General features: G+C 39.5%; 1 protein-coding gene across 2 annotated transcripts in view; it reads left to right on the plus strand.

Annotated features, from left to right (window-relative positions):
• The first annotated feature begins 9,333 nt into the window (after positions 1-9,333).
• Positions 9,334-12,227, plus strand: part of LOC126393867 (probable E3 ubiquitin-protein ligase HECTD4) — a 42,944-nt gene continuing 40,050 nt past the window's right edge. For both annotated transcript variants that reach the window (XM_050050262.1, XM_050050263.1), the window contains exon 1: positions 9,334-10,052. In XM_050050262.1, the coding sequence (XP_049906219.1) occupies positions 9,906-10,052 (147 nt within the window). In that variant the 5' untranslated portion in view covers positions 9,334-9,905. The remainder of the gene's footprint in view (positions 10,053-12,227) is intronic.

The following is a 12,227-nucleotide window of genomic DNA, read 5'->3' on the forward strand; positions in this document are numbered from 1 at the left end:
CTGCATTATTTGTATATTTGTATGTTACACTAAAAAAGTTAATTGCACTTGTAATCTCTCAAAGATTTTTTTAGCTTTTGCCTTTATTAGATATGACAGCTTTAAAGTGAAAGGGGGGAGAGAGAGAGGGGGTATGACATGTAACAAAGGGAGGATAGAATCAAGCCTGTGGCACCTACAGCAAGGACACAGCCTTTGAGCATGGGGCACCCTACTTTACCAGGTGAGCTTACTGGGTGCCCCACAGTTGTCATTTTTAAGTTGCAACAATTTTACAAAATGAAGTAAATAAAACTAAAATTAAAATAAACTTAATAATTAGATATAATGTAAATATAGTTTAGGACTAGTAGTTATATTTACTTGCCCTTTTCAAAGTAATCCCTTTCCTAGATTTCTTTAAACTAAAATCAACCTGTGAGATTTTACAGTGAAACAGCCAGAGTAAGCATGGGTCCCCTGAAAGAATGTAAAATGCAGACCAAAGGTGGTCTTCAGGGGCCCTCAACAGCTGTTAGACCCTAAAATTGTCCCCGCCTCTCACTTCATCAGTGCTTACTGCAGATTAGGAGCTATGATTATTGTCTATTGACAATAACTATGAACTTCAACATATCCCCAGACAAATATCACTGGTATTTGACACTAAAAAACATCATAAACAGTAATATATAGGGATATCATAATTTAGATACACTATATAACAGTAATTTTTATTAATATGTTTGTGGCATTATTCCATGTCAGTGGACCTGATGGGTACAGTTATCGCACACAATGCAAACATTACTGATTCATACGGAAATCACCTCACAAAGATATGCCTCGGTAGTTTTTTAAATTTAAGATCTTGGTTTTTTAATTTTCAAATAACTGTCTTTGAGGCATTTTGGTTTTAAATGAGGCAAGGACTTGCTTCAATGCAAAGTGTTCCTTTGATATGTGACTGAATTTAAATCTTGCTTGTCTGTACAGGGATGTTTAAGACCACAGATAGATGCTGCCGTGAGCATGACCACTGCCTGCATATGATCCTGGGTCGTACGACAAAATATGGACTCTTCAACAACAACTTCTACACCATCTCACACTGTGACTGTGACCAAAGGTAAGCCTCAGAATGCACCCAGCGTCTAATACAGAGGCGGGAGGCTAGGTGTCCACCGCCTCCAGAGAAACACCTGCGATCGAGAATTCCCATCTACCCCTCACCTGTCCTCATAAAGCTCTGACAAGGGTAGTCATGTAATAGACCTGCTTGAAAGCTGAATTTATAAGTGTTGTGGTAGTTGTGTGCATTTTATACCTTACACTTCACACCAATGAAAGTGTGCTCCTCTCTGAAATGCCAGCATTATAATTTTGTCACCATGCCAAAAAATGTAAACCCATAAAAAGAAGTAGGAAAACCTGGGACCATGTTATATTACTATTCATCCAGGAGAAATAAATATATAATGGCAACAAGCCCTCTGGGTAAACTGTGATATCAAGAGTGAACATGTTGCTCGCTACTTTTGTGTTGGATGCATACCATTCCTCCTATTATTTAAACCTGCAGCGATATCAGTTTAATTCTCACTTCATAACTAGTGCTCCTGACAGGTGCATGTGTTATATGTTTGCCCTCAAACTCTCATTTGCAAGTAACTGATACAATCATTGTAAGATTCACCTCCCAGCTAAAAAGATAGGTTGTTAGGAATTGTTTTGACTAAAGGTATAGACAAAATGAGGCAGCAGTCAAGGACATTTACCCACTCATTTTGACTGGAGTGTTACTTGACCTCGGCTTGTTCTTCCGCCCCTCTAACCAGGTTTCGAGAGTGCCTGCTCAATGCGAATGACACTGCTGCCAGCATGGTGGGTTACAGCTTCTTCAACATCCTGCAGATTCCCTGCTTTGAGCTCAAGCAAGAGAAGCGATGCGCTGAGATGCACTGGTGGGGAGGGTAAGTGAAACACTGACAATGGTGCTCAAAGCTTTAACTGTAAGACACACAACGAGTGCACACCATAAAATGAAGCAGTGGAAAGTGCAGGTATGGTTGTACGGAAAGCTAGAGCAGCAGTGTTGTACTTGTAATAACATGCCTGACACTCTGCCAAACCTCACAATATCATGAAGGGCACCATGCCCAACCTCAGCTTTGTTTCCACAACTTTATTTATCAGGTTACTAACAAATCATCTTATCAACTAAAAATGATAAACAGTTAACCTAGCATTCTAGCACTAATGGCATTGCATTCACAAACTATAATAACTATAATTCAAGATTTGTTTGTTAGTGAGTGATCCTTGAATTTTCACTGTGTTACTGTAATTATCTTCCTTGAAATTACACATCATTATCCCAAATAGCGATATAAAGTGTACCCCTCCCTAATTCAATAGGCATGTGAGAAATGTGGCCTGTAGTACAGCATCAAATGTTTTCCTGTGACTTGGTTTTAACATGGATGTTTTCTCTTTATAGGTGCAAAGTAGTCAAAAAGGATCTCTATGCTGTCCTCAGAAATCCCCATCCATACAATAGCTCAAGCAAATATAGTGACAACACTGACAACAGTGTGCTAACAAGTAGTGAGGGACAGCATGGAAACAAAAGCTCTGTGTTTAACCCTCACAGAAAGTCACCCAAGAGTGAACGTAGATGCCGCTCCAGAGACCCACCCAAAGGAGACACTTTCCCCCTCAGAAGGAGAAAGGGGAAAGGATGCAAAAGACACAGGAAACTGTATTCAGCTGCACCCTCCGAAATCCCCCCAACGTCAAGGGCACACACTACCACTCCTTCAATGAAAACAGGTCTTTTTAATGTTACAAAAAGTAGCACATTGATGCCAAATAAAAAACGAGGTGGAAGCACCAGAAAAGGCCTGTCCGCTTACTCCACACAGAGAAGCCAAGTCTCACCACAGGTGACCACATACTCATATTCACAGACAACATCTACAACACAAAGCACCCCATCTTCAACAGAGAAGCCAAAGCTTCAGCTACACTTGACAACAACCTCTACAACAACAACAACAACAACAACAGCAACAATCACCAAAACCACCAGAAGTCACAAAAAAGTTTCCAAACTGAGTCACTGTTGTGGACCCAAGATACCTATGAGAGGTGACTCTTTTCAGCCTCATTGTAAAAACTGTCTAGAACGAAACACAACATCTAACATGACAACTTCTACACCCTCAACAACTACATATAGATTACCAGTCAAAGTGGCAACAGCTAACAGGCTCAAAAAGACAACAGAAACTACCAAACAAGACACTTTGACAAGACTCTGGAGTACAACTACTTCTGCAACGCCAGTCACAACAAAACTGAAGACAACAGCCTCCACTCATAAGGATGGCAAGTCCCCTCCACTACAGAATAATACAAGCCAGGAGCCCCTGCGTATTACCATAGCTCAAAGCACGCATGCAGGGAGAGGCCTGAAGGAAAACACTACATTACATAATATTACAGGTGAGTTCGAGCAGCTGCTGAACCCATTACATCTGCTGGGGCCTCTGACGCATACAGTAAGAGGCCTTCAGTGTAACAATTACACTATTAAAACCATGTATTCATTGTTATTGTTAGTATCTCCAGGTGAGCAATGCTGCATTTTGGGAAAAGGTGATGAAGAGGGCTCTCATCTTCAAAGAGCACACAAAAATTTCACTGGGGTTATTCTGTTTTAAAAAGGTGGCCCAGGGCATTTTTCTTAAGGGGCTCAAATTAGCTGTGCCCCCTATAGGTGGGAAATAATACTTATTTTCACCACTGACGAACGCTTGCTAAAAGATGTACAACATAACAATCAACAGGAAACTAAGTTGCTTAGTTATCTAAAGAGATGTGGGCATGCTTCAATTATTTGTGAGATAACCAGTGTTTATTTTTGACTCCTGCAGACAGTCACCTCCTGTGTGTAAGTCTCAAACATCTGGATGAATGTAGATACAAAATCCGTCCCTCGGAGAGGATGTATCGTCTGAAGAACACGGAGTCAAAGACAGCCTACCACTGTAACTGCACCAGCCGGTAACATAACAGCATTTTTGCTCTTCTTTCCCCATATTTGTATATTCATATATGCAAGTCTCACAGATGAAATATATATATATATTTTTCTGAATTTACATTCATTCAAATATACATGTTAGGGGTCTGTCTCATTAAAAAGGACAGCTGAATTGAGTGAGGCCGGGATCCTGTTTTTTTTTCTTCAGTCCATGTTTTTTTTTTTTTTTAATCTAAATTGGCCCTGAGTTTTACGTATAATTAAGCAATCCTACCTCATTATTGTTGTGTTTACTGCTGAGTAATTCTGTGGGTAAACTGAGTATTAAACCATTTTGACAGGTTAAATCCAACTTCACAACTTAGGCCTTGCTTTGTGTTTTTTTTTAACGTGTTTTGGCCATTACAGCTTTATAACATACTCCCCTGAGGCCAAAGAAATACAAACCTTACACAACCTTTGGAGCATTCCAAAATAAAAGCTTTTATCCCTGTAATCCATTATGACTCTGTTTTGCATACCTGAGCTACTTCATGATTCGACTTGTGGATTGCAGTGAGATGACGTAACCAGTGCAACTTCATCAAAATGAATCACAGGAGGATTTTTCTCTTTTTTTTGTATGTTTGTTTGTTTTTTTGAGAGAACATTGTTAAGGCTCTTATTGTAGTAGCGCCATTGAAAGTAGTTATAAAACTGTTACCAGCCTTGTCTCTACAGTCATAGGGGGAGTACAGTATAATATTAAATGATAGGTATATTATTAAAAACACACACACACACACACACACACACACACACACACGCAAAAGGACTAAGGTTGTAAAATCACTGAATTTTCTTTAAAAACTTTTTTCGTTGTTGTCTAGTTGTACTTAAGAAAATACCCAGCAACAGGCCGTTTTCACAGCAGACATTGCTGTATTACCACTAACATTAACAATGGCTTTGTTCCATTAATTGCCCCAGTTTGCCATGACGGTGTGACAGTGAGCCAGCGTGCTCAATAAACCTTTTCCACAGTGGATATCTTGAATCATCACAACTGGAAAAGACCACATGCCATTTCGTTATGGCCAAGGAGATTAAAATGAGAAGAAGTCACGGCATCATATTGCAACATACCACTGAAGTACAAAACATACGCATTAGAATCTGGTTTGCACTTGCCAAAAGGCTCAATAGTAGGTGCACTGTCATAGAACATGGGGGTGTTTTGATTTGTTTCACTGAGGCATCCACTCCACAGTTGGCCTTGGGTCACGACATATTGTATGTAAAGACATGGATGAAAACTACAATTCTGCAATTATCAAAAGACCCTTCACAAGAGACCATAAACAAATGCTTTCTATATGAGATTGTTCTATTGTATATCAGCTGCCATCCATTCCAGTGTACCCAAAAGTTCTGTCAGGCTGAGGACACTTAAAGAAGCTAAAAATAATGCATCCAAAGAGCACCTGAATGGACACCATCCCTTTATTTCTAGCGCCGTCTGCTGTAATCCTTCAACATCGCAGCTCCAGTTACAGTATGCATGTGAAATACCCCATAGCTCCCATCGAGTCAATGAGCATATCCCAGCCTTCATAGAATAACCTTGGTTTTTGCCAGTTCGAGAGCTCTTGCATTGTGCATTTAAGTTCAATGGCAAAGTGGAACCTTTAAATGAATAAAGCCATCTTTGTTGTAATCAGTGACACCTGTGTGTCTGCTCCTGTATTATGACAAATCAAAATGTCCGCTGTGAAAAAGATCAACACAGTGACCCTCGAGCTGAAGCAGCAAAAAGGAATTAATTATCCACCATTAATATTATGAATTACACCTTTTATAGTTAGTCAACATGTCTGCTGTGAAAAGGTGTTTTGTTTTTGGAACAAGAGCAGCACGGAAATATATATTTCTTTGGATAACAGGCTATAGTCTTATGTCTTAGTAATGTTTATATATTAGTATGTGTTGTGATTCTTACTATGGTATGCTGCTACATCAGTATATGTATAGCTAGACTATTATTGCTCACTCCTATCTACAGCATGGTAGAAAGACAGAGGAAGGCCTGCCCCCACAGGCAGCTTTCTCTTTTTTTGTCTGTCTCTCTGAGTCACTCATAAATGCCTATCGCATACTGTATATACATCACACTCCATTGTTTTATTCGTGCTTTGTTGCTTATTTTATTTCTGTATGTGAGGTAACTTGTCTTTTGTCAATTTTACAGCTTGGCTGTTCAGATTGAAAGCATCAAGAACGCCAGTATTCTCCCCATGCTACTGATGGATTTTGTCTCCCAATACTGCTTCAGACTGTCAGAGGGAAAAAAATGCCACCGCAGAAAAAGGTTTTAAGCTCTGATAATCTAATTCATGTTAATCTTCAGCAACTTTTGGTTACAGCAGGGATAGTCTCTTGTCTAATATGTTAACTCACTTTGCTTATTTAATAGATTATCAGGTTGGGTTCTGTTTCTGACACTTTTTTTAATGTCTCTTTTCTAGCTGTTCTGGAGGCTTCACTAAAGCCTCTGACCTACTTCAAGCACTTAAGATGATAGAGGAAAAAGACACTGCTGGGGTGCGAAATTCAGGCAATTTCAGAAGAAGAGGGATTCCTGTTCGTCTTTATAAGCGATGCCTACGGCTGGAAAAAGAAGCTGCGATTATGGCACAGCTCACACGATTTTAGACTAAGCCTGTATGTGCAGCAACAATGAATTTTATAAGCTTCACATCTCATGCAGCGTTTCCTATTTCTCTCTGATGTTGTAAAATGGCAGTGTGTTTGAAAACATGCAATGACTCAAATCCTCAAATATATTATAAATATATTTATAAAACAAACTGGCATGTCAAACTGAAAGCCATTCAACTGTATAGGCCTATTGAAAATGGAAATACAGTTATTTATCTTTTGTTTCAGTTTGAGTAATTATTTGAAGTCATATGTCAACATCAGTTTCACAAATGATCACAGGATGGCATCTTATCACCTGCATTAAATGACTACATCTACTCCACACTGCTTTCCAAAACAACCCACAGCCTGCCAGTAATCATAATCCTAAATGACCTAAGTCCAGTAACAAATTCTTGTTTAACTTTAAAACCAGAGGGGATATTATTCATCAATGGAAAAGGCTGCAATGTAGTGTGGTGTAAGCGATACCTACCTCTCTTTTTTGCCTTTATTGACAAGACAGTTTTGAGCATGAAATTAAAAGAGATGGAAGTCAACATGCAGCAAAATGCCACAGGCTGGAATCAAACCCACAGCTGCTGCAGCAAGGACACTACCTTTATGCATGGGGCAACTGTCATATCTACTGAGCTACTGGGCACCTCCCTATACCTCATTTTTAATATACAGAGGTATATGGTTTACTTCATTTAAAAAACACACCAAATCCAAATTCATTTCATAGACTTCAGCTCTTACAATGTATTGCATCAGGATTCTTTTAGACATGTATTTTTATTTACAAGGTATGAGACATGGAAAATGGCCATGTCAGTTGTTTGAAATAAATTCAAAGATCCATTCTTGTTCAAATGGAGAATCGTCACAGGTTTCCAGATTTTGGGGTCTCACTTGTATGTTATTTATATTTGTCATGTTCTCTTTAAAAGTTTTATAATCTGATGTTAAAAATGTTCTTCGTCTCTTGTTTTGTTCTTACCTCATTGCAGGACTTAAAAGGATGATTACAGCCAAGTAGATTAGATATAGAACACAGCTGTCATATGTTGCCAAGTAAAATCATTTAGAAACTTTGGATGTTCAAACATAGAAGAACTCCTACCTCACTCCAATGACATGTTCAGGTAAAATAGGACAGCTGGTAAATTAAAATGGGACAGTCATGTTTGTTTGTTTTTTAATGGTTAAATCCATTTAGCAGTGCAGTCATTAATTTATTAAATCTTTAATGTAATCTGTGGCTATTCTTTAAAAAGACTGTCCAACTTTTCTGCCTGTTTTCCCTATTCTTTTGGTGCCTGTTTCCTTGTTGCCATCTTTGTCTAGAATAGACACACTGGCATGTAACATTAATGGGTAATTCTGGACTATTGTGGCTGACATGGACTCACTGCATTCTCTTTTTTATTTTTAAAGTGACAAAAATACAAACAATTTCTGCAGTGGTACAGGGCAGCACACAACAGCATAACTCATACTTTTATGGTACCTGGTACTTCAGAAACATGTCCCATTTTAGCTTAATTTTTGTCCCATGTTACCTGAATGCATCATGTAGGCTACTCACTCAAAACCCTAAAGTGCATTGTGAAAATATGATTATGAGTCAAACATTTAATATAATGCAACATTTCTATTAGGCTATTATTGTTTTAGCTGCAGTATACTTATTACCAAAATGAGAAAACCAACATGCCACATGGCTTTCCTGGCATGTTCTGGAGTTCTCAGTCTCAACCCGAGTCTGATGGGTCCCAAAAAGCCTGACATATTGGACCGTGTGCTGCGCTGATTGGCTGAGTCGAGATTGGGCTGTGGAAAAAAAATCTTTTTACTTTTTAAAATAAATAATTGACGAATATCGAAAAGTGAGAACTCTGCGAGCAGCTCCCTCTCCTTTACACCCTGCAGGCAGTGAAACAAGGAAGGGGAGCAACCAGGCTCTATGTTGGGCTCTCTGTCCTTCCTCCTGGCTGGAGCATGGAGCTTCTCTGGCAGGGAAATACAGGGCAGAGAGTCAGTGATCCATTGAGCAGGTCCATATTTTTCTGGAGAAGCTCGTTAGAATCCAAGTAGTGCTTTTTGCAGGGTCAGGCTTGGCTGGGCTTAGGCTCAGTATTTTATGTGATGATCTTTAAAAAGCTGGGTTTGGGCTTCAGCTCACATGGGTTTGGTTACCCACAGTTTGGGTTGCAATTTTTTTCGACCTGTTGAGAACTCTACTTCTGTGACCAGTGATTTTTTTGACTCTTTGCTCTGTGCATGCTATTTGTCTCAGACCAATAAAAATGAGTATTTCATGTAAAGGACATTTGTAGAAACAATACAATAATGTTTGGTGACTGAGAGCCCAAAATGTAAGACCTTATTTGTCCCATTTTACCTGATGTCCCACATTACCTCACTTCACCCTGTCTCCATTGTGATCTGATACACAGTACAGATAGTAAAGATAAAGGTCACTACGACTCCTACTATCAACATGAAATTTTGGCATAAAATTGTACAACATAATCCCTGAGCGACGTGACAACTGTCCCTTGTGTTGTTTTAAGCTGTGTTGCAAAATGAACTAATGTATTTTTGACAGCTTTTATTCTGGCCCGCGGTGCATGCTGGGAGCAGCTAGTTGGCCTTGGAAACATGGCGTCGCACTGACAGCTGGGAGACTCTTATCTTCTCCAGCAACTGACACAGCGCCCGGGCCGTTAGCGAAGCTGTCCGCGCTCACATTTCAACTGTGAAGAGAGCTCACTACAGATGCAGTCTTCGTCCTGAAAAGGCTGTCGTTTTAACGGCGCAATAACGGGTTTAGCACGGGTGTCACGCCCACTCTACTCGGTAACGTTATAACGATCCCGTACGGTAAGTTAGCATCGCTTTTAGCTAACCAAGCCAGACAGCTAGCAGCAGCGACCGTTAGCACGACACGACCACCCATGATATACGAAGAGGACCTGCCACTACTGCCTGTTCACTGCTTGGCTGCCCTCCGTCTGCTTGCACCCCTAGCACTACAGTCTGCCAGTCAAACATTACCGTCAGATAAGACGGCGATAGCAACGGCAGTTATGTTATTGTAGCTCGCTAGCAGGCTAGCTAGGGCGTTTCTGTCATTCTGTCACTGAATTTTTAATGTTCGACCCCTTTGGCATCACTGTCGGAGGAGAGAGCGATGGGCTCCGGGGCTGTGGATTCGTCCCAGTGGCTTTCGGTAAAGGAGGAGACCATTTTCCTCCACGACGGACTCATTCGGGTCACAGATCTGGCCGAACTGCCCAGTGAAATTGGAGTGTCGGAACAGGGGGACACCGAGCAAGAGGTGGGTGAAAGCCATCTCCCACTCACACAAAGGTTTATATATAGAAACACACGCTCACTGCTGTGATAAGGGTGTCGTTTAGTTTCTTTTAATGTATATATGTGTTTTCACTGTCGGCTGCAACACACTCTCAGTGACAACGGTAACGCTAACGTTAGCAAGTTTCCTGCCTTGCATGTTATGTTATTGACAGACTGTCAAGGTAACGGCCATTGTCAAATCACTTCCTGCCACCTCTTTCAAAATATAAGTTCTGTAAACGAAAGGCTGCAATATGATTTCAATTAAACCCACGTGTAATGGTCAGTTACTAAGTTAATATGCCCACATAGTGTTATGTAAGTTACGTATTATTTGCTATCTAACATTGTATATTGTAATAACTGTATATGAAGAGGTGCACACACTGCATGGAATCCCTCTACCTCAGGTGTCAAGTTGCACAGCTATAACTTTTATCAGTAGTGCCAGTGCAGCAACTTCTCAGATTGCACCACACAGTGAACATCACTATGGATCCACAAATGGCAGTTTAAGGTCCAGTGTTCTCTGTCACAAAATGTTAGCTGCTAACCCATAATTCAGGATGACATGGCTCTCCTGGTATTTAATACCAGTAAATAGTGAAACTGCAGCTACACTGCTTACTCACAAGTGTTGTATGATGTTTGCTAATGTAGCATACTCAACAGTGATCATGAAATAATAAATGCTATTATGACTCATTTCATCTGTTCTTATTCTCTGAACATAAAAAATAATGTTATGTCAGATACTAGATGTTAAACAGTGTATGCTGTGCGTGGCCTTTGTTTTTAATACCTTAAAATAATGACAATTTTTTCCACATTTATTCTTCTGTTACATTCATCAAGTAGCACCTAACTTAACATTTGTTTTGTGCCTTTTGCAAGGCAGATAGTACTTTAAATGCAGTGATAAGGTGAAGTGTGCTCTTACGTAGAGTGCAGTAGGTGTTTATCTGGAATGTAGGCTTTTATTTTGAAGGCGAAGTCTCGAAACCGGACGTGTCTCTGTTGTTAGATTACGCATACTCGACAGTGATGCCTATGGAAACTTCGAGCTATCAAATGCTTCATCCTTGATATTTCGTTTCTCTGTCATGTAATAAAGCTAGAGCTGGTAATATCCACCAGTCTATAAAGTACAGTTGCCGCAGTACTCATGTCATATACTCACAAGCATGTGTGTAATGCCTGGTCGGTGGTAGATAATGATGAATACTGGACAGTGACTGAGGGTGATGGTTTACCACTTAAATCAGTGATACACAATGTTAGCTGTAATACTGTTATCTATCTGTTGCCATTGCTGCATGTGTCATTAATATTAGCATTCAAATTTTAATCATTTTTAATGAAATAACACATATAGTTCAGTCTCAGACTCTCATGTATATTTACCTTTACAAGAGTTCACACCTGCAATCAAGCATTCCCAATTTAGGCTCCCCAACTCATAGCATTTAGAGGAAAAACATAAATACATTGGTACATTTCCAATGTTTTGCATCTATTAACGTTTAACAAAAAGGCATGCTTGCAAATCCCTGGCTTAAAAGCACAAATGTCTTTTTAAAATAATTATTTTGAAAACGTGTGGACAAAATATATAGGTTTTAAAACTTTTTAAATGTTAGGAATTTAAGTCAATTTTAAAATCCCGAAGAAATTTATTTGAATGTGCTAATATTCCAGCTCATGGCTTTGTTTTAGAGTATGTTATAACAGTAGTCAGGCTCATAACTGTATTATTGGAGAAGTGGCATGTTGGTATGTGGGAAATGTTTTTTACACAGGGAGTATGCTGAGATTGGTATAAGGTTTTTTGTGCTCATCAACCGACATTGCCTGCTTTATCTGATTTCTACAATGTACAGTGTGGTGCATTCAACTGTACAAATTCAGCCGGTTGTATTACTATTGCATAACATCTTTTGTTCTGACCTATTGACCAGATTATGAGCTGGTATTACAATGGCTAGTTTGTTTTTTGCCTTTGTCCAATTCAAAATCACATCATACTACTCATTTCATTATCAGTACCATACACAGCACTATTACATTATTAGCACTAATAATACTGGGGTTGGAAACATAACAGCTGCAGATGACTACTGTTCCACCATCAACCACATGCTGTTCTGTTATACGT

Source organism: Epinephelus moara, chromosome 8 (genome assembly GCF_006386435.1).
Source record: "Epinephelus moara isolate mb chromosome 8, YSFRI_EMoa_1.0, whole genome shotgun sequence".
In the NCBI taxonomy this organism is placed as follows: domain Eukaryota; kingdom Metazoa; phylum Chordata; class Actinopteri; order Perciformes; family Serranidae; genus Epinephelus; species Epinephelus moara.